Source organism: Phallusia mammillata, chromosome 6, assembly GCF_965637545.1.
Source record: "Phallusia mammillata chromosome 6, kaPhaMamm4.hap1.1, whole genome shotgun sequence".
Lineage (NCBI taxonomy): Eukaryota > Metazoa > Chordata > Ascidiacea > Phlebobranchia > Ascidiidae > Phallusia > Phallusia mammillata.
Genome location: NC_137257.1, coordinates 4827202 through 4848733, shown reverse-complemented (window position 1 = coordinate 4848733; position 21532 = coordinate 4827202). Strand labels below are relative to the sequence as shown.

General features: G+C 35.4%; 3 protein-coding genes across 4 annotated transcripts in view; 1 reads left to right on the top strand and 2 right to left on the bottom strand.

The window, feature by feature from the left end:
- The window catches only part of LOC145232442 (cilia- and flagella-associated protein 44-like), a 28234-nt gene extending 18712 nt beyond the window's left edge, over positions 1 to 9522 (bottom strand). The window contains exons 1-11 of one of the 2 annotated variants that reach the window (XM_080097065.1): positions 8353 to 9522; positions 7392 to 7472; positions 5353 to 5396; positions 4821 to 4970; positions 3989 to 4066; positions 3502 to 3604; positions 2956 to 3089; positions 2471 to 2553; positions 1894 to 2065; positions 1330 to 1437; positions 229 to 348 (exon numbers count right to left, since the gene is read on the bottom strand). In XM_080097065.1, the coding sequence (XP_079953191.1) occupies positions 229 to 348; positions 1330 to 1437; positions 1894 to 2065; positions 2471 to 2553; positions 2956 to 3089; positions 3502 to 3604; positions 3989 to 4066; positions 4821 to 4970; positions 5353 to 5396; positions 7392 to 7472; positions 8353 to 9451 (2172 nt within the window). In that variant the 5' untranslated portion in view covers positions 9452 to 9522. Of the gene's footprint in view, positions 1 to 228; positions 349 to 1329; positions 1438 to 1893; positions 2066 to 2470; positions 2554 to 2955; positions 3090 to 3501; positions 3605 to 3988; positions 4067 to 4820; positions 4971 to 5352; positions 5397 to 7391; positions 7473 to 8276; positions 8326 to 8352 lie in introns of those variants that run through there. The other variant, XM_080097066.1, reaches the window with a different exon arrangement.
- On the bottom strand, positions 5431 to 7386 carry LOC145232588 (uncharacterized; the record flags this gene model as incomplete). The annotated part of the gene is made up of 1 exon (XM_080097249.1): positions 5431 to 7386. A coding segment is annotated over one exon (1182 nt), but the record flags the coding sequence as incomplete, so codon positions are not given.
- Positions 9523 to 12330: 2808 nt separating the features above from the next.
- Positions 12331 to 21483, top strand: LOC145233744 (aspartate aminotransferase-like). Its single transcript, XM_080098516.1, has 13 exons — positions 12331 to 12475; positions 12691 to 12818; positions 13130 to 13267; positions 13325 to 13452; positions 13826 to 13889; positions 14714 to 14753; positions 15349 to 15439; positions 15754 to 15853; positions 17567 to 17646; positions 18055 to 18137; positions 18913 to 19066; positions 19813 to 19888; positions 20847 to 21483. The coding sequence occupies exons 1-13, from the start codon at positions 12402 to 12404 to the stop codon at positions 20975 to 20977; spliced, it is 1287 nt and encodes a 428-aa protein (XP_079954642.1). The 5' UTR covers positions 12331 to 12401; the 3' UTR covers positions 20978 to 21483.
- The last annotated feature ends 49 nt before the right edge of the window (positions 21484 to 21532 follow it).

Below are 21532 nucleotides of genomic sequence, written 5' to 3'. Positions count from 1 at the left end.
AGATTTACGAACAAAGTCTGTTGAACAGTGTACAACAATGTGCATTACATGAGTAAAGTGTACACTGCCCATTAAGTTTTGCAAAAGCCCAGTTTGAAAAGTGTTTGAAAACAATCTCGTTTAATTAGTTGAAACCTAACACCTTTTATTCAATTCTATAACATGTTCATCCAACTGTCCGTTGACTGGTAGATTTTCTGCTAACGACTTGTAGTTTTTATAGCCTACCTTCACCATACAAGTAAGCTGAACATCATTTCCAACTTTTAATTCGTTCATCGGTTCAATTTCAAAATGATCTGACTCATCTGTTGTATCTGCTGAGTCAATAGCCTCCATTTCCCACACCTAAATTACACAGTGATGTTTTTAAATAAAGTTACAAACTCTTAAGGTCTATAGTGTAATTCAAATTACAAGATCATTTAGCTTTAAGCATAAGAAATGGTCGAAAAGTTTCAGCCAGGGAAAAAAATGAGGTAGTTGTCTAAGTAAAAATTATCTGTCGCCACTAGGGTGGTGGCTATTATGTTGTCCTTCCATTAAAAGTGGTCACATTTTTTCCAAAGATGTCTTTACAGTTGACCAAGTGACACTTCAAATTTTTTTTCACAATTTCTTATTTTTTATCCCTACAGTAAATATCACAGTATGCCACGCCTATTGAAGCTGTTATACTGAATCAGAGCCATTTGAACACATTCTGCTGTTATGTTATACAGTAGATATTAGGCGCTTTGTTTTGAAATACATAATATTTGCAAAATAAGAATTATTTAGCAAGAAATGTCATTGTCTCCTATAACAATGGGTTTTAGCTGGTGGGTGGGAGATAGCAGTTTAAAGTGGGTGAGTAGTCAGGTATGTGAGTAGCGGGAATTGAAAAGTAGCCATTTATTGAACTAGCTAACTTTTCAGAAACAATTAGTGCAATTTACTAAATAATAGCTGCAAATATGGCTAAATTTCCGGAGCATCTCATTAAAAGAAATTACTAGAAACCATTTCGCCTGTTTTTGACTCTATTTTTCATTTTTGTGCCCAAATTTACAGCACGTGGTGGGCCACGAATCGCCATTAAAATAGACATTTGGGCTACAGACCAAAAAAGTTTGGGAACCCCTGCCATATGGCAAGGCATAGACGACAAAAATCAGTAATGATTTAGAGGAAAGATTGAAAAATTCATTTTTAGCAGAATCAGCTGTACATTGGACAATGTTTTAGGTGTTACATCACAATATAAAACTCAATATTCAGACATGAAACACATTTTGTCATAGGCAACCAAGTCTAAAAACTATACTGTTTAACTCATTTTAATCATACCCGAACATATCCATCAAGTCCGATAGTAATAAGTTCTCCTTCATCAATAACCAGTTGTTGAATGGAACCATGATGACAAGGTTTTTGATTTTTCCGGCATATTTCAACCTGTGGATATGGATTTGATACATTATTCGAATACTTGAATAATAAAAATTTTGTTGCTGTGTAGCCCAACATGGCACACTTTTGTAATATGCCTGACAGTAAAAAATATTGTAGTTGACTTCTTTATCAAACAATGTTTAAACATTACAATAAATTGTTTAACAGCAGTTATTTAAAAATAACAGTGAGAACAGTTATGAAACAAAGTGAATGGATTCTAGGACCCATAACCAATCATATTGCCATTCAGATTCTCATACTATATATACATATATATATATATTTATAAATATATACCACAAGTTTGAAAACATTTATTTCCTGGTTAAAAATGCTGTTTGATAGACATTGATGGTGCTTTTACACTAAAATATTTTGGGCTTGATAAAAAGCCAGAAATTAAATGATTTAAAACTTGAGAAGCTGTTTTTCCTCAAAGATGATTTATCTACTAACCTTAATGAGACCTCCATCCCATAGAAGCATATTACCCCAGTCAGAACCAGAAAGAACTTTGCCATCAGGAAGTTGAATATATCCGTCAATATCAGAAAGAGAAGTTTTTCCAAATCTTCCCAATTCACCTTTCAACTTTAGGCCAGTAAAGGTAAAAGCCATTTTCCAAAATCTGTGTAACAAGTAAATTTGCGTTAAATTTTTGTTGGCAAAAGTATTAAAATAAAAGAGATTTTTATTATGTTCCACATAAGATATGCATTAATGAGGAAAATAACAGCCCAAATAGAAAAGGCAACATGCTTTATTATTTACATGTTTCAGCAAATGATCATGCCATCATCACTGATATAAGGGGCTACATTAGTTTATAAACACTTAAGTCACATAAAAGATTAACAAAAGATAAGTATTTATGTCTGTTTCTGTGCCTAGGTTTCAACAGCAAACAAAAAATCTAAAATATATATATATATATATACACATGTATATATCCCAATTTAAAAGTATGATTTGGTTACACAAATGTTTCTGCAAGTAAAATGAAAAAAAAAGCACTAAACCAATGCAAAAATACCTGATGTGGGTTGTACCACATGAAGTTAACTGGCCTTCCATTTCTGGGGAAAATGTAACTCTGTAGACTTCTTGAGAAAATGCCTAAAAATATTGTATTTTATCATAATCATTTATTTAACTGTAAAATGTTGTAGTGTAAACCAAAAAGCATTAATGCAAGTAACCACTAACCAGTATTAGGATTTAGGTAATAACAACAGGTTTCAAACTTATACTTAAATAATTAAAAGAAACAAAATTAACATACATGTTGTAGCCCTAAATCTTAACAAACTACATTCAAAACATAAGTCATAAAATCACATTCTTAAAAAACAGGGTTGAATTAACTAAAATCCTCCACTGCGCATAACAGAATTTGTTAAACAGTATCTTGCATGTAAAAAAACATATATCGAAGGCATACATAAGGTGTTTTCATATTTCAAAAATGAACACAGCTGAAAATTAACGACAGAAAATTATTTGAACAGGAAAATGTACCTTTGATCTTAGCATAATCTTTTCTTTTTCCCATGCCCACACAGTTAACATGTAATCAGGATAGGAACCGACCGATGCAAGTAGATCGCCCTTTGGGCTAAAGTCCACGAACGAGTAAGCTTGCTCAGTACCATCTAAAATGAAAAATGTTTTCAATTTCTATTTAAACAAAACATTTTACACAGAAACCGAGATCCTATTCTTTTGCGGTACTGATATTTTTTGGCAACTCAGGCTTTTTTGGTAATTTTATTCAAATTTAAATGTGCAAGGGCAACATAACGGCCTGTCTACAAACATTAGCAAGTTTAAAACGGCCCTTTGTTGTGCACATTTTTATCATATATTAAACTTTACTGAAAATAAGGCATTACCAGTTGACACTAAAATTGTCAATTGTTTTTACATGAGTGAGGGTACATTCAACCAAATTAAGTTGAGTTGGAAACCTTTTTTTTGAACGACTTCACAACACTGCTTCATATATAGCCGGCTGGTTCTTTTTATACTTCATATGTTTTTCAAGGTGTTACAAAAAAACATTACCTCGTAAAATTCTGTACAGTTTTAGAGAAGGAAACTCATAAATAAGAATGTGAGGTTTGGTTCCTTTCTCTGCAACAACGAAGTATTTTCCAGATGGATGAACCTAAAAATATGTTGTTTTTTCATAATCACCAAGTCAGTTTCATTGTTGTTATAGGTGTTAGCAAACAAGTTAAAAACTTAAAATTTTCGGAGATTATACTCTTTTAAACAACTCTACATGTACACAAAATACAGTAGTGGTAAAAACAAATGTATTGAAATAGTTGCAAAAAAAATGTAATTTAATACAAACTGGATTAGAAGTGATGACTTTAAACTGACACAAGCCATCTTTCTTGACTGTGCTTAACTTTCAAAAAGAAATTAAAATTGGCTCCGATTAGCCCATCATTTAGCTTTAAAGACATGTTTAAACTACTGCTAACTATAAACAAACTAGGTGTTTTTAAAGGGTGCACTGTAAGTTTGTTAAAACTTAACGAACCGCAATTGCTCCAATTCCTCCTCCACCACAACTTCTCAAAAACCGATGTTCTCCTGTTGAAAGATTTAAGATGTTCACCTGAAACAAAATGTACAAAGTTAAAACTAACAAAAGAAATAGTTATTAGCTTAACAAGAGTTTGTTGTCAAGGGAATGTGGGTAGCCTACCACTCAAAAGGTTAAGGGTCATATAGTGTTTCAACCAATTTTGTTGCCAAAGCGAGAAGCTTAAGTGACATAACTACAATCTAGCAGAACTTTGTGGTTTGAAATAAATTATTACAGGGTTCCTGCGCAATTTTTGTTTATAAATTCCATAATTTCTCCAAAACTTTTCAAGAAAAAAGCCCAAATTTCCATGACCTGATTCGAAAAAAAAATCGAGCAATTCCCATAGTAAAACTAGTAAAGAGGCTTTGGTATATGCAGCCAATTTACCATGCTTGCAACGAATAAACAAACGTTACGTAATTTGAGGTTCCTATCTCTATCTGGCATTTTCAGGGTAAAACAGGTGCCAAATTCCATACTTTTTCAAGAACTTTTGCAAAAGTTGGCCTTTTTCAAAACTTTTCCAGGCCTTAAAAATACAAACTTAAATTCCATAACTTTTCCAGGTTTTCCATGCCCGCGGGAACCCTATTAATATCACCAACACAAACCACCAATATCAACAAACTAAAATAGAAAAAGTTCCAAAAATATACAGCTGGCAGCTTAACTGCAAACTTATCATCAACAAAATGCAGACTATCATTTGCTGCCCAGTGATAAATTAAAACAACCAACAGTTCAGATATTCACTCTGACTAAATTTTAGGGTGGCACTGACCAGATTTCCAGCAGCAAAAACAAGAGTTGGTCCTTTCAACAAATGCAGATTGGCTCGTTTGCAGCAGTCGTATCCGAATGAATGGTAAAACTGAAGAAGGTTGGATGGTATTCCTGACTCATCGCTGGATTTTGATATCGACTGGTATTCCTAAATATCCAACAAAAAACAGTTTTTGAAATATTTTAAACTTATTATAAACAAATTGGTTAATCACAAAACCAATCTGCCCAGCTTTTTTATGTAATTTTCCAAACAATTTCCTTAACCAATGGCTACCTTTAGGATTTACGATCCCTATGCAATTAAACAGATAATGTAATTTACTGGTATGCGATTAACCAGAGTTGTCTGTACTTTGTTAGCATGTGAAATTTAAAATAGAAAAACACTGTTATCACTAGCAATTCAATAAAGGTTTTTATGACACAGCTTTGTCTATTTCACTTATTCTTGTGAAACCCATAGATACCTTTTATAGAACCTTAAACAAAGTCATTGTTTTTAACGTAGGAATTATTTATGTACATACTTCAAGTTCATAGAAGAAATCTTTTGCTGGTCCTTCTTCTTCTTCTGCAAAAATAGTAACATTAACATATTTGCTGCATCACAACCAATTACAGACTTTAATTTAGAGTTTTACTGAATGGAACTAATTCTGAATTCTACTGCTGATACATATGATGAATGGTACACAATTTTAAAAAATCGAAATGTATGTTCATACGTAACAAGCATGGCATATCAATAACATGCAAACTAATATTAGAATGATAGACCAGCGAAAAGCAATGTCAGCATGGAAATATACATGATAAATTTTGAGTGTTTTATAAAATGAAAAAGTTACTTTTTAATGCAACTACATGAAGTAGCAAATGAGCAACACACCAAAAATAAATGAAAGCATTGGGCAAAACAGCTCACTCAATGAAGGAACATGCAATCTACGAGTAATCAAATCACACATCGCTAATAATAAACACACAATTTGGCATTCAAAAATTAAGGTTTACCAACAATTTTGAATAATAAATTAACTGTAAACACAGAAACTGCAATTAAATCTAACATAGTTAATTTGTTCTATAATTTTTACTACCAAATGCTTGACATATATAATGCAATTAAAATAGGATTAGTTTGAAATGGAATCAAGCGATGTTATACAATAAGCTCTAATAGCCAAGCTTTTAAATGAAAATAACCAGATTTTTTCAATGGGCTGCAATTTCAATATGCAATAAGACAAAATTGAAGAAAAACCAAAATTGTTACATATGACATGGCCATTTTAATTCTACAGTTTAAAGCATTTCGATGTTAGATGCAAAAAAACAAGCAATGAATCAATCTTTGTTAATAAATGATCACGCTAAACCTACAAAACCACAAGTATCCTACCACCCCAGCGGGAACCAGTAACTACAAGATTACCCTCTTCTTCAGTCTTCTCTTCTGCAACCTCCTTAAGTTCTTCAGTCTTTGGTGCCTCTTCAACAATCGGGGGTTTTATTTCACCATCCTCACCGGCATCTTCTTTCTCTTCTGCTTCCACTTCTGGTTTGCTTTCATCTGTTTTCTCCTCATTATTATCTGCATCTTTGGAGCTGACTACTGGAGGAGTGGACTCAGCACGCTTTTCCTCAGCTTGAGCGGCGGCAGTTTTGTCTTCAGACTCTGCAGACGTTTTCTCCTCAGCTGATGGTTGTCCATCTGATGTAGCTTCTGTTTCATCTACATTAGGTGTTGTTTGCTCCTGAGTCACATCTTTGCCTGCTTCTGGAGATGGTGGTTTATCTTTGTCATCCGAATTATCATCTTCATCTTGCTTTTCTTTTTCAATTTTGTCTCCTTCTTTCTGGTCGGCATTATCATCCACAGAAGGATCTGCAGTTTCATTTTCTGCTTTAGGCTCATCCTCAGTCAACTCTTCTTTATTTTTATCTTCATCTTTTCCTTCTTTGTTAGCATCTTCAGCACCACCCTCAACTTTTGTCGGATCACTCTCATTTTCTGCATCTTTTTCCACAGCTTCTGGTATTTTCATTTCCGCAGCTTCAGGATTTTCATTATCTGCCTCCTGTTTTTCATCCTGCTTTAAATCTTTGTCCTCTCCACTTTGATCATCTTTTAGAGTTTGATCTTCCTCTTCAGGTTGATCTTCTGCTGAAGGTTGACTTTCTTCTAAAGTTTCATCCTTTATCGGAGCCTGTTCTTCCATTAAAACAGCATCACTTTCTAGAGGTTTTTCATCAGGAGAAGATTGATCCTCAGTTGATTCTTGATTTTCTGCTGGAGGTTGCTTTTCTACTGAGGCTTGATCCTCTGACAAAGCTTTATCATCTTCTTCCGGAAGCTTATCTTCAGTTGAAGGTTGATCTTCTGTTGGAGCCTGACCTTGTGCTGATTTTTCTTCTTCAGTGGGAGGTGGATCTTCTGTGGTAGCTGGATGTTCTTCTTCTGTTGGAGGTTGCTCTTCTGCGAGAGGTTGATCCACTGCTGGTGGTCCTGTTGTTTCCGACTCGCCAATCTTATCATTAACTACATCGCCGCTCTCATCCTTACCTTTACTCATATCAGCATCTTTCTCTTCAGACGCCATTTTCCTCTTTTGCAACTTTTCACTTTCAGTAGGGCTAGGTATGTCTGTTGAAATGGAAAAATGTCATTTAATAAGTATTTTTTATTTAAACATAAGCTTTATTCCACAAAATTCAGCTGCTCATGCACGTTTAAAAGTGTGATTTTCTGAACCCTTAGAATTATATCATAATGCATTTCATTGTTGAAAATATAAATGTAGATGATTTTGGTTAACCACCAATAAGTTTTTTTCACAAATTTACAACAATATTTTTCAAACTGTAAATAGTGCATAAACTTATACAAATTAGGGCGTTAACCAAAATCATCTGTATTTATCCTGAATTAAAGATATTTAGCTGTGAACAGGTGAATAATTACCAAAAGCCTTTGTAAAAAAAAACAAGACTGCAAATGTCTTGATGAATGAATAATACACAAAGCAAGAACATGACAGTGAAAGTGCAAAAATAAATGAATCAAAAATCTGACAAATTAAATCTCAGATGGTCAAGTGATGTTGCAGCCACAGAAGAACAATGATGATTTTCAGTGCATACCCATGCTTTACAATATATATGATTGATAAAAAAAAATGGACAGTATGAACAATAATATACAAAGAAAAAAATGTGCGTACATGCAATTGATTGATGAGAAAGTGCAAAGAATTTCATGAGGTACTTTGTTTGAACAGCGGTATTAGTTTTCAATGGTGTTTGTTTAAGTATGACAACATTTGAAATTAGTTACTGTGCATAACATAAAATTTATACATATATAGATAAATCATTTTTTGAAAAGTGCATTTTATTCTCAAATTGACATAGCATACAGTGTGATAAATTTGATTTGTTATGTACATACATGCATGTGTAATGACAAATTAAAAGCCAAATCCTTGACAGTGCCAGCATGCAGTAGCAGCCGCATTTGCTTGTACCATCCAAGACTCCAACATTTCCAGAATCTTCAGAACTGACAGAGGATGTATCATAAATGTCTTTATCTTCAGACAGAATGAAATTGGATTGGATGTGGTCTTCATCAAAATCGGGTTTTTCTAACTTTTCTTTCAAGCTCTCTTTATCAGAATACATTTTAACTTCATCATCAGACAAAGATGACACTGATGAAGAACATACTGAGCTATCTAAATCTTTGTTAATCAAATCAACAACCTCTGTCTCTGGCCCTTCATGTTTGTTTGGCTCAATAGGTTCATCCAGATTTGCAACTGGACAGTCATCAACTGCGCTTGGTGTAGTGACATTGGATGAAACCACTTTCTCATTTGTGGGTGTTTCAAACCTAACATGCAGTTGTGGTGTTGTTTCTTCCTCTTCCAATGCTTGCTTATCAAGATTATCTTCCAATGCTTGCTTATCATCATCAAGCAAATAATATTCATTATCAGGGCTTGTGTCTGAACTATTATCATTTTCAGTGGCATTATCATCATCATGCAAACTGTTATTTTCATTCAACGATTTAAACTCTGAATCTTCGCTTGGGTTTTCTTCTAGGTTTTTGTTTTGTTGATCAGCACCATCAAACTCTTTTTGAAATGGCTCCGGTATAAAATTCTTTTTGCACACAATTTCTGGTGCAGTTTCATGACCCTCTTCATCATTTTCTGGCAAATTTTGATTTTTTATTTCAATACCCTCTTCAGGCTTTTCTGTCAAATTTTCATCTTGTGTTTCTTTTGCTTTAAATTCATCTGGTTGACCTAAACTGTCATGCGTATCAGATACATCAAATTTTTCTTCAAAAGGTTGTTTATTTGGGTCTGCTTTAGCTACATGTTCTGCTTCTAAACTATCATGGCTTGAAGGCTGCTTATTTGTATGTTCAGCTTTTGGTATTTCAATATATGGTTTTGATGTGGAAGGAAACTCGTAATCTGAATTTTCGCCAGCATGTTTTTCTCTGTATCGCTGCAAAGCAACTCTTTTGAGAATATGTGTGGCATCTGCAAGATTCTTTTTGGGCTTCGCTTTTTTTGTTTGATCACTTTGAGAGTTTCTGTCATCTTCCATAATGGAGATACTAGGATTTGTGCAAACCTGTTAACTAAAAAACTGATATTTCATGATCATAAATGATGGGTGGTTTATGTCAACATAACTTAAAACAAGATCATTAATATTACAATAAATATGCATGCAAACTATTTAACACCACAAACATTAAAAATGTAAGTTATTTTTCTATTTTATTTAGATAAACAAAAAATTCAAAATTTGAGTAGAAAAAATATTTATTCATAGTTTCATATACTAAATTTTTGCAACGTTTGTAAACTCAAAATATTTTGTAACTTTCTACAAATGTACAAAAATACTGTAACTGTAAGCATTCTCTGAAACAGAAACAAAACTTATTCTATTTGCTTACTATTTAAAACACTGTTACTTAAAAATAATAATAAAAAAACAATTCAGGCCAGACCCAAACACAACTGCTTGAAGAAACATCTCAGTTAAAATTATCGCCATGGAGATTAAATTGTTTAATCCGGACCACAAGAAACACATTATATCCAATACCACGTGGACTCATATTTTTAAAGAGACAATTATTTTCATGTTGCTGGTCCTCGTGGAATTCATTCAGTCGCACAAATAGTAATTTTGCGTTAAAGTTTTTGCACTTTCAACCGTTAAGAAATGTTATATCGTGTAAATTTTGTCTTTAAAAATATTTGTTTACGTCATGATTTCACGTGACCAACTTGTCGCCTCATAAACGGTAGAGCTACTAACAAAGAGCTTGGGCTGGCCCCCGCCCTAAGAACTTCTGGTAGGTGGCGCAAAAGAGCATAGGCGTTTATGGTGCTGACTCAGCAATTATTCTTGCCATAAACCCAAATTGCTGTAACAGCACCATAAACGCCTATGCTCTGTTGCGCCACCTACCAGAAATTCCCAGGGCGAGGGCCAGCCCAAGCTCTTTGTTAGTAGCTCTACCCTCATAAACTGATTGGCAACCACTTTGTTCTAGTAATGTGCATCAATCACGCCAGAAAATCATGTTTTTCCAGTGCGATTTTATGAAAAAGATTTGAATGATACAACACCTGTTGGGAAGGGAGCAGTGCAGACATCAATCAAACATTAGGGCATTCTTTTTCAAAATTAACTGGTGCATGACATCATGGACAGGGAAAAGTATGATATGGGCAAGGAAAATAAAGGTCAACAAAAAAGATATCGATGTATAGTCACAGAATACAGCTGGTTAAAAGAGCTTATATTTTTATACCTATCTTAATAATAGTGTTCGGTTAATATTTGTCTTAACTCGTTTGTGGAATTTATGTGCTTACAATACAGTCATAGGTATTAACGGGAAGTCAATGACAGCCTATTGGTTTTTGTGCGGATGTCCACACAGAACAGTGTATTAATCAACCAACCGACGGGCTATGGCCTTATAGTAGTGGATGCCTGAGCAGGTTGCGAATGAGTCATTTGCAAATGGGCCACAGTGCCATGTAAAAAAAAATTAGCCTGTAGCGGCCTCTCTCACTACCGTTATCGTGTGCTTTCATACTACAGCGAACCGGACAGATTGCATTCGACTCTCGTCTTATGCGGCGTATTCGCTCTTTGTGTTATTCTATTACGATGTACCTCGAATAAACACCTCGCTACATTTGGTGACCCCAAGCGTGCAAAAACGTTATTTTTGCATTATGACAGAAGCCACAAACTCAGAGAACGCTGTAGCAGTAAAGTTACCCACGTTTTGGACAGCTCAGCCACGAGTTTGGTTTGAGCAAGCGGAGGCACAGTTCGCTCTAAAACGCATTGCAGGAGATCTAACGAAGTGCTATTATGTCGTTTCGGCTCTGCATCAGGACACAGCAAACCGTCTTATTGACCTGCTAGAAAACCCGCCAGACGCAGACAAATACGAGACTATCAAGGCACATTTGGTAGAAACTTTTTGTCTTTCGCGCCCGCAGAGGGCCATGCGGTTACTTCACATGCCTCCTTTGGGCGACAGAATGCCACCCGCTTTGATGCAAAGGAATGTTTTGTTTTCTAACAACTGTTTTTAGAGCGATTGCCTGAGTATATCCGCACACGGCTGAGCGGAGAGGAAATTAGCGAATCACGGCTCTTGGCCCGCAAAGCTGATGCGATATGGTCAGGTAATCAAACGCCTACGGAACCCGCACTGTCCAACGTAGCCCACGATTTGATTATCAGAGTTGGGAAAATGATAAATTGTGTTCAAGAGCAAGTTTTCTAGCGAATAGGTTTGACTGCAGTGCGTTACTATACTTCAAAACAATGCAGTTTTGTTTCACAACAAGCTTAAAACGTAAGGATTGCAAAAAATCTTACAGCTGAAACGTTTGGAGGTGGATGGTACCGCCCACTTCAAGACGCCTATTCCAACCAATCATATCGGTTTGCTGTCGCACGGTTCAGTAGTTTCGTCTTGTAATGTTTTGCAGAGAAGTAAAGAAGCGTTGTTAACAGAGCGTTACCGTATTTACTCCATTGTAAGCCGCCCTCGATTGAAAGCCGCATGTTAAGGTGTTAAAAAAACGTAAGCCGCCCTCGATTGTAAGCCGCACCCGATTATAAACCGCATAAACAGCAGGTAAAAAAACAATATAAGCCGCGGCTTACAATCGAGTAAATACGGTATGTTTTATTTTATATGCTTACTAAATATGCATAGTTTTATTGTAGTAGGCAGTTCGATAACGATAAGTAAAGGCGGTAAACGCGACCTCATAGTTGCCATGGTAATTAGTGACTCACCGGAAACTACACAATTGTTTTTAAAATACAGTTTCCCGTGGCTGTACATTCAACATCGGCAACAAGCCAACAACCAACTGCTATGCATTGAAAAACACCTAACTGTAATGTATGATTGTAAAAGATATCGTTTTTTCTGCAGTTGTAGTTGCAATAACTTCTAAGCGTTTGTTGTTGTTTTGTGTGGGCAAAGCTGTAAACATATAAAATGACAAGTTTTCTTCGCAAAGACTTGCAAGACTACAAACCAGCATCAAACTTACACTTCAACGAAAGAATTAAGTATGAATAAAACGGTTGTGTTACAATAAATAAATTGTTTTTATTAAGCTATATTGTTTATTCTATTTTGTGTGGGTTTTATTTTAAGTTTTATAAATTGGATGGGCATATGAAATGCCCATGTTAACGCTTTTTTGTATGTGCAGTTTTTATGTTTTGAGTTTTGACGGTTTAAATATACAATTGGGATTTTATGGTTTTGTGTTTTTTTTTAGATCCTTGCAGAAAAATGGCACGAAAGTTTTCCACCTGGGATTTGGTCAGTCACCATTTCCCATTCCAGCCTTTGCACAAGAAGAATTTAAAGCTAATGCCCACAATGGACAGTATTTGTCAATGAGAGGTAGCTAAGAACCATAAAAAATTTTAACTTGTTACTGTTTTATTGCGTATATTGAATACTTTGTTTTTCCTTAAAAAATATTTAAAAAAATTCAATAAAGGGTCTGTGCATTTTAACAAAATAGAGATTTTAAAATGTAATAACAACTAGTAAGTTTTTATTATATCAATGGTGCAAAATAAAACAATGATAAAAAGTGTTGCTTGTTTACATAATTCACTTAGTCATATTAGCATATGTTTTTTAATTGTGCAATAAACTTGAGGTACAAGTTTATTTTTGCTAAATTGCACTCACTAGTAACATTTTAGGCATTCCTGAACTTAGGAGTGCTATTTGCACCTACCACAAGACGGAAGATGGACTAGATCATTTTTCACCTGACAATATTGTGGTTGGTCCAGGTTCTAAAGAACTCATTTTTCTTCTCATGTGTGTCACTGGATCAGGTATGAAATCATTGTTGCATAACAAACAAATTTCACAACAAACGTGTGCATGATTAGATGTGATTCTTCTGTCACCAACATGGACAACATACAAACCTCAGTCAATTTTGTCGCAACATAACGTTTTTATGATTGAAACAACTTTTGAAGAAAGTTGGAAGCTGACACCTAAAAAACTGAATAATGTGAGTGTTTTTGCAACTGCTCTGTTTTCAAGTAGACATAATAAACTAATTTTATGTCTACGTTAGGGCTTACACAACACTAAATTTTTGTAAAATTGGATTGACAGCACATAAAACAGTACAATAATTCTTTTGAGCTGATGTTTGTGGCGAATAGCTTCTTTTTTAATAAGCAATATTGTGAATATGGGTTCAAAAGTAAAAATGTTGAGAACAAAAATATATTTGATATTAAATTGTAAAAAAAATTACAAAAAAATCCATTGTGATGATTTGTACTGTGGTAAGGCTTGAGTTAATCAACATCAGTTGATCGGGATCTTCGCCAAATCCCAGACCCAATTAACAAGGTTTATTGTATTTATTTTTTTAGTTGTTTGAAGAAAATATTGTCAAGGAGAGAAGCGTTTTGATATTCGTCAATCCTGATAATCCAAGTGAGTGTCTAGCCTCAAAGCAAAAACCATTTGAAACCAAATAAAATTTTCTTGTGACCAAAATTTAAAAAAAGTTTGACTGCCTTTTCTAAGGTGCCCACAAAATTAAGTAATAACTTTTATTAAAATAAATGTAACAACAGCATTTTTATTTATGCACAGTACTGATCAATCTGTTTGGTGTTACAATACCAAACTTTCTCATAGCAATTGCTTGAAATGCATTATTTACAACTCTGCATATGTGGGGACCCATGTGTTTCTGCCTGCAGAAACAACCAAGGTTATAAATGACAGTGGCTGGGACTCAATATAGAATAAGTGTAGGAAATATATTAATGTTTAAAATAGGTGTATATGCAAGGGCAATATGTGCTAAGCCACCCTTCTAGTTATAAACTGAAATGACTGTTAATTATTGCAATAGGCCAGTGGTTCCCAACCTTTTTTGTTACATTCCTCCCTTCGCCCATTTTCGAACTATTCATTCCTCCCCATAAGACGAAAAACCAACACAGATTGACATAAAAAAATATAGCAATTTGAAATAGACCTTATAATTAGGGATGTCTGTTTCAGAATCCTTTACAACCGGTTCCAAATGTGAACCGGGTCCAAATTATAATGGACATAATAATGTAAAAACAAAAATATTCTGTATTTTCCAATGTAAATTTTTTTACAGTTTTTATGAAATTCCTCCCCTGAACTCGTTAAATTCCTCCCTAGGGGGGAATTCCTCCCTGGTTGGGAACCACTGCAATAGGCCATTGTGTAGTATTAGATTATTTAGTCACTTAGGGCAGAGGATTATTACATTTTAGCTGGAGCTTCATACACAAGAGAGGAGTTAGAAGCACTAAGGTAATTTGAAATGGCTAGAGTCATTTAATGCAACAAATATTTTACATGAGCACATTAGCTTAAAGCTATTTTTCAGGCACAATTGCAAAACTTGCTAAAAATAGTAATTAGTGATGACATTTTTTAATAATACAAAGGGAATGTAATCAAAGTTTTTGGCAAATACTGATAATAATTTATATTTTGTTTCGGTAGCCAGTCTTAGAAACCCTGACGCAAAAATCAGCTTTAATATTCCTGCACACATATCTTCTGCAAACAATTCTAAAGAGTTTCACAATAATTTATAAATAACTTGCTTATTGCTTGCATATTTTTCATGAACGATATTAATTCTTCTAAAAATTTATGAACAATGCTTTTAGTGGTAATTCTGAAAATCACAACCCAAAACACTGATGATGGCATGAGCATTTGCCGAAACGTTTTAATAATAACAAAAAAATTGTATGTTGTTTTAATGCAAAAAGTGTTAAAAAATTTTTAGGCAAACATAAACCCTGGGACGAAGGGGTTTAGGTTCAAGTAGATGTTTGCTTTGTGCTTGCCTCAACGCTATTATAGCCTAAAGTAATATTCGGCTCATTGTTTGCAGTGTGGTGTTTCGCAAACACAATCTACTGGTGGTATGTGATGAAATTTATGCCCAACTCTCGTTCAACGACAGCCACGTCTCTCTAGCAAAAGTAAGTTTTGTGCTTTTGCTCGTCATGTCAACTTTCTGACGTTAAGTACAATATAAAGCTCTTCTAAATCGCTATTGCTACTGTATTAGTCACAGTACAAAATAACGTTAATTATTATGGATAAAAAAAACAGAATGTTCAAAAAAGTGTAAAAATGCGCTATTATACAAGAAAGGTGCATAATTTCAGCAGTTAACTGTTTTACTATTTAGAAATCGTAAAAAAATGGCCAAAAAGACAGTTTCTGGACCAGGCCTATGCCAAAGTACGTTAATTAAACTTACTTAATTAAAAATATACATTTACAATGACAGTTTTACCCTGAAGGAAGCGTTCTTAGTTCAGGGATATCGAAATGGGCGAGCTGTGGCGGTTGGCGACTTGGTTATCACCTTTATCCACAAGAATTACAAGGTATCTTGCCATGTTATATGCCTATATGTGTGTAAATGTATTTTTTCGTTAAAGAGTAGCACTTCAAAAGGAATAGTGTCTTTGTTATAGAGTTGGAGTGGTGATATTTATTGGCAACTCTGTCTTTCGGCCAGTTTTGATAAAAAATGGCAATAAATTGTACAACTTAAGGGATTTCTTTTTGAATAATAAGTGGATTTGTATTTGGAAAAATTTGCTGCTAACGAATAAATACGCAGGATAGAGTCTCTCACGCAATTAATATTAACAAAGCTCTTGAAGAGGGTTTGATGATTTCCAAAGGAATTTTACAAGGTTACACCTGCATTACATAAGAAAAGCGCTTACCCATTTTGAACATTACAGCGATGTTAAATAATGTATCGCATTCATTAAACAACACTTGTATTGGCAAATTACATCCTGCCACCGAATATGTGCGCATTGTCGAATAACCATGCACCCATGCTATATCCGCTATTGTTCCCATTAACGTTAACTAATTGTGTTTTGCGGTTCGACGTTGCATTGTTTCTGTGTTTGACGTCACACCTTCCTTCTTAATTGTTATGACTTCGAAGGCACATCATGTATACTGTATATAGCAACTGGATACTTGCGTGCGGGCGTTACTAAATAGCACATGTTACCGCATGATGTGTGAACCAGAGTTGTAAACGGGCCTGAAATTAGAGCCCGAACCCGAAAGTACTATCCCGAAACCCGGCCCGAACCCAAATCGTTTTTAAAACTCCCGTTTAGGCCCGAAAGTTTGATTGACAGGCCTATACATCGAAGCCTTAGGGAAGACCAAGACAACAAAACACAATAGACAATCATACACAATTGGCCTTGAACAAGCCGTGGCCGTGTTAGTGCTGTTTGTCATTAGGTCAGGTCCAGCGCTCAGCTGCCAGTTAAATTTATTCAAAGATATGCTGACACAGAGTGTAAAGCCAGGCTCGAATCAAAGTCCGAAACCCGGCCCGACCTACAACTCTGGTGTGAACTGTGAACTATGAGAATACAAGCCACAACAAGGGTAAATTAAACCAGATTCTAGTATTATTTCAATAACAAATCCTCACCCAACCCGAACAGCTCTAACTGTCAGCGCTTTCAAAAGTCCGCAAATTAAAATTTATGCATAAGCATATTCAAGTCCTTTGCAACTTCCTACCTTGTGATAACATGCGGTATTTAGCACCACTGCTTACGTGGGTACTTTGCCTTTACTTTCTTGGTGCCAGCGACCCCAAGCCCGAAAGTTCTAGCCCAAAACCCTGGACAAACCCAAAAATTTGATCCTAAATCCCGAATTAGGCCTGAAAGATCAGTTTTTAAACATTACGAGACAAATGTGGCAAAGTGTGAAATCAGGCCCGAAAAAGGTTTTATTCAAGCGTGATTTCGAACCGGGCTTGCAAAGCCCGTCCAACTAACAACTTTGATTTACTTGTTCGAATTAGGCAGGATTTTAACAACCTATGTGCCGTCAACTAGAATACATGGTTTAACAAAGTTTTTTAAACGTTGAACGACATTTTTGTTAAAGTTTTTTAAAGCAGTCACTGCCTAAAGTCCATAAAAAAACCGATTTTAACGTGAAAATTAGAAAGTAAACTTTTCTGTGCATAACAATACATGCATTGGTCAAATAACTAAGTTTGCATACCATGTACACTGTTTAAGCAGGTATTTTTATTTTCACAGAGGTTGGGGAAGCTGTGGCAAGCGCTGCAAGCCAAACTTACACGTGTGCGAGTGCGCCAGTTCAATACGCCGCCGTATCGGTAAATTCTATGTTTTTGTAAATTAGACGTAGTAAGTACCAACAACTGTGTAAATTCGAACAACAATTGTCAGGATGGCAAAATGGTCCTTTCAATAGGTCTTTTAAGGACTTTTTATTGGTTTTAGCAATTAATTTACAGTACGGTGTAGCTGCAGCGTGTTCAGTCATTATTATCCACCAATTGTGTCCACTTTTGTGCGCTCAATAACGTTTCGAAGGTGCGCAGCTATTTCCGGCTTGGTGATTGTTTTAATGCAATTGTGTCGCTATGTTTTCTTTCACCAAGCGAAATAAACATGCTTTTTTGCACTGCTGGGAATTAGCTTTCAAATTTTTACCAAAAGTAATGGATGTATTGTGACGTTTGCATTTGTGTTTGTTTGTTAACAATAAGATGTTTGTTCAGTTGATGAAATTTGACGACAACGCAAAATCGTACGTTCAACATTGTAAAAGGATCTTACACGAGGTAGCGCAGTTCTGTTGCAGGTAGGTTTCAAAAACTTTGTATTATTAGAATGTTGTCCAGTAGTTTTTAAGTTTTTTACCTACATTTACGGTCCAATACTGCCTAATAGAAACTTCTATTTGCGTAAATCACAACCAATTTTTAAAGCTTACGAAATTTTGGGTTTTGCTTCATAATACGAGCAATTTGTAATACTTAAAAATTGTAAATCTAGGGTAAAATTCTATCTATTTGTTTAACTCATTAAAGTAAAAATTTGCGTAAAAACCGGTCAAACTAAAAAAAAAAAAAACTTGTAAAAGTAGGTAATGTGGGTTACAATACGATTAATTAAAAAGTTGTAAAATTGGGATAAAAGACGACTTATATAAGAAAAGCTATAAGTCTGTCAGGTTACGCAATACGTTAGTTCCGGTGTGTTGACTAGACAAAAAGAAAACGACATACCTAAGTCCGTGTGTGATGTGCGTAATTCATACACGATTTATGTACCTGCCTGTCAATTCCACAAAGAACGTGAAACGCAATCGTGCTATTTGTAGATTAATCTTTGTTTTGGGCGCGACGACTTGGCTGATCGAATGTTATAACAATTAATCATTTTGTGCAAGAAGGTTTGAGACCCCTTCGTAAAGTTGTTTTCATGTACTGGGGAATTTTATCCAAAAATCCATAGTTTTGGTGTGCAACGTAAATCACTGATTGGCCAGATTGATTTCGCGTTAAAAAAACATTTGTTTAATTTCAGGAAAAAAAATGAAAAACTCTAATTTTTGGTCACGTGTTTTTGAGCAGGACTCTTCGTTCAGCCGGGGTCAAAGTTCACATGTCAAACTCGGGTTATTACATATTTCCTGACTTCTGTGTGATCCGGGACAAGCTCGCCTCGCGTGGCATTCGAACCGGAGCCCAAATGTGCGAGGCAATATTGAAAGATACAGGAGTGGCGGTGAGTGATGTGAAAAAAAACTGTTAGGGTTTTGAACGAATTTTAAAAAAAATTAAGCCCAGATTAGTCCAACAGCTTATAAAATTGCGGAATAAATGAGACGGGAGTGTGAAATCAAACCCGAATTAAAGCTCGTTTTATGCAATCTTGGGCTGTTACGCTAGGTAAATGTGACACAATACATGAAATTAAGTTTGAAAACTCATTGTTTCAAACCAAGGAGTCGAACCGGAACTGAACTCCAACCTGCAAACCGGTTTGAGTGGTTTATTTCAATAAACCCGTACCTAACCCGAACCGCTAATTACGATTTCCTAAAAACCCGAACCGGAGTTGAATTCTATATTTAGTTTGGCGTTGGACCCAAACCGGAACCAAACCAGTAAAAAAATGCAGTCTGTATTACATTTTGTATTTTTTTTCCAAAAAAAAACGACATAACAGCTAAAGGACGTGTAAAGCTGACAGTTCACGGTCAATTTCTGTTGGAATTTGATAAGGCCCGATGGGTTGAATTAAAATTAAACGGAAGGGGATTTAAACTGATTTAAAAACCGCAAACCGGTTCGGACCGGGTAATTTGCCCGAATCGGAACAAAACCCGAACCCGAAAATATATTTTTTAAAACCTGTACCCGAACCCCTTTTAACGAAAATAAAGTGGAACCGAACCGAACCTGAACCCATATAATACGCGATTCGACTCCCTGTTTTAAACCATAACCATAACGATTTGTCGTTTACAGCTGATGGCCGGTGGACCTGCGTACCTGCATCCACCTGAAGAACTCACCGTCCGACTTTGTTACGTTAATTTTGACGGTGGGTGTGTTTTAGTTGACCAACAAATTTTACAGTAAAGCCAAAAACCAGTATGTGTGCCTTTAGGGCTTTAGTCAAGGATTCATAACAAGAATGGTCGGTTAAATTTGTTAAAGCAATAAGTAACATTTTAATACTCGGTTAAGAGGTAACTTAGAACAATTAACACCATACCTCACAGGAGACCCAAATTTAGCTAATTTTCGATAGGTGGCGTAATGAGCTGAATTATTTATTTAGCGGCTAAAGAGGGGTTGGATTTCGTTTGCTAGTGTTATTAAATTTCAAAAAGTAAATACCTTAACCCGACCCTAATAGCCCTAACCGTGAGCATTTTTGGAGATATAAAGTTTGAAATGTGAAAAGTGCTCTTTGAGCCCCCTATCGAAAATTGGCTAAATGTGGGTCTCCCGTGAGGTATGGTGTTAGTCGATTTTCCCGGTTAAGAAACCCTAGAAAACGTCGTTTCTCCCTACTGAATACTATCTACGCCTGTCTTTACTAAACAGGTTGTTAAGCAATTCCTCCTTTAAGCCCAAGCTAGGGAATTGCGGCCTGTTTCCAAATTTTCAAAGCATAAGAAACTATGCACATGGCCCTAGGTTTAATCCGATAGCTGGTGTATGTCCACATAAAAAATAGAGGAAATACTGGTATATTATTCGAAAAGGAGGCCTAATGGTTAGCAGGTGTTCACTAGGTGGTGGTTCCAATCCCATGTCGACCATTTTGTGTTTCACCAAAGCGGCATTGCTCCAACCCAGAGAAACTGATGGGTTGGACTAACCCATTGAAGTCACCAACCTCCCAAATCAAAAACTCAACTAAAAATGATCCAGCATATTTGCAATAAAAAGCCAGCTCGATGGTGGACTCTTTTGAAATTAATTCAGGCGTTCACCGTCCACAGGGGATAAAAATGAAACAAATAAACAATATCCATGTCTTTTGTTTTTAGGTACAAAAGCTTTAAAAGCCAGTGAGAAAATCGGTCTTCAAAAAATGCTACCCGAATCCTTCCTCAGTGAAAACTGTGCTCCTACGGTCGAGGCTATAAGCCTACTGGCCAATTGGGTTCGACAGCAATGAACATAACATTTGCAAAGTTTTTTCATTCTCATAAGTTCATCTCAATTTGTACAGTAATTTATTTTAACTGAAGTTATTCACATCACGTATTTGAGGTATCATTTTTTTGCCTCATAAAGTGGTAAACATCGCAATAACGGTAATTGTTTTGCACAAACGCGAGTTTTACAAAATCGTTAATATATGGCCTATTTTTCTTCATGGAATTAATTTGTATTAGCCGATAATGTTTTATACAATGGCTATTGTCACTTTTGCCATGCACCAACTACATTTTAATCGCCGCAATAATAATATATCCTTCTTACTTTGTTGTCAATTATAATCTTTCCTTGTAATGGAACATAGACCTATGCATATAACAGAAAAATAAATCAGATAATAATCCTTGCCGATATAATGTAGCTGTGTCGCTTTTTTAGTTTGCAAACATACTGTGGTGTAATTTCTTCACATAGCTGCCACAATCATTGCTTCATTATGGAAAAATACATTGAAACCATTTATGTCTGAGTGTTTTATTTGCAACGTACCCGGGAGAAATTTGCAGTCTAT

What these genes read in the sequence shown, in the direction of transcription:
- LOC145233744 (XM_080098516.1), top strand. Translation starts at nt 12,402, where the DNA reads ATGACAAGTTTTCTTCGCAAAGACTTGCAAGACTACAAACCAGCATCA. An exon ending in CACTTCAACGAAAGAATTAA is followed by an intron (nt 12,476 to 12,690) that starts GTATGAATAAAA and finishes GTTTTTTTTTAG; the next exon opens with ATCCTTGCAGAAAAATGGCA. An exon ending in TTCAATACGCCGCCGTATCG is followed by an intron (nt 17,647 to 18,054) that starts GTAAATTCTATG and finishes ATGTTTGTTCAG; the next exon opens with TTGATGAAATTTGACGACAA.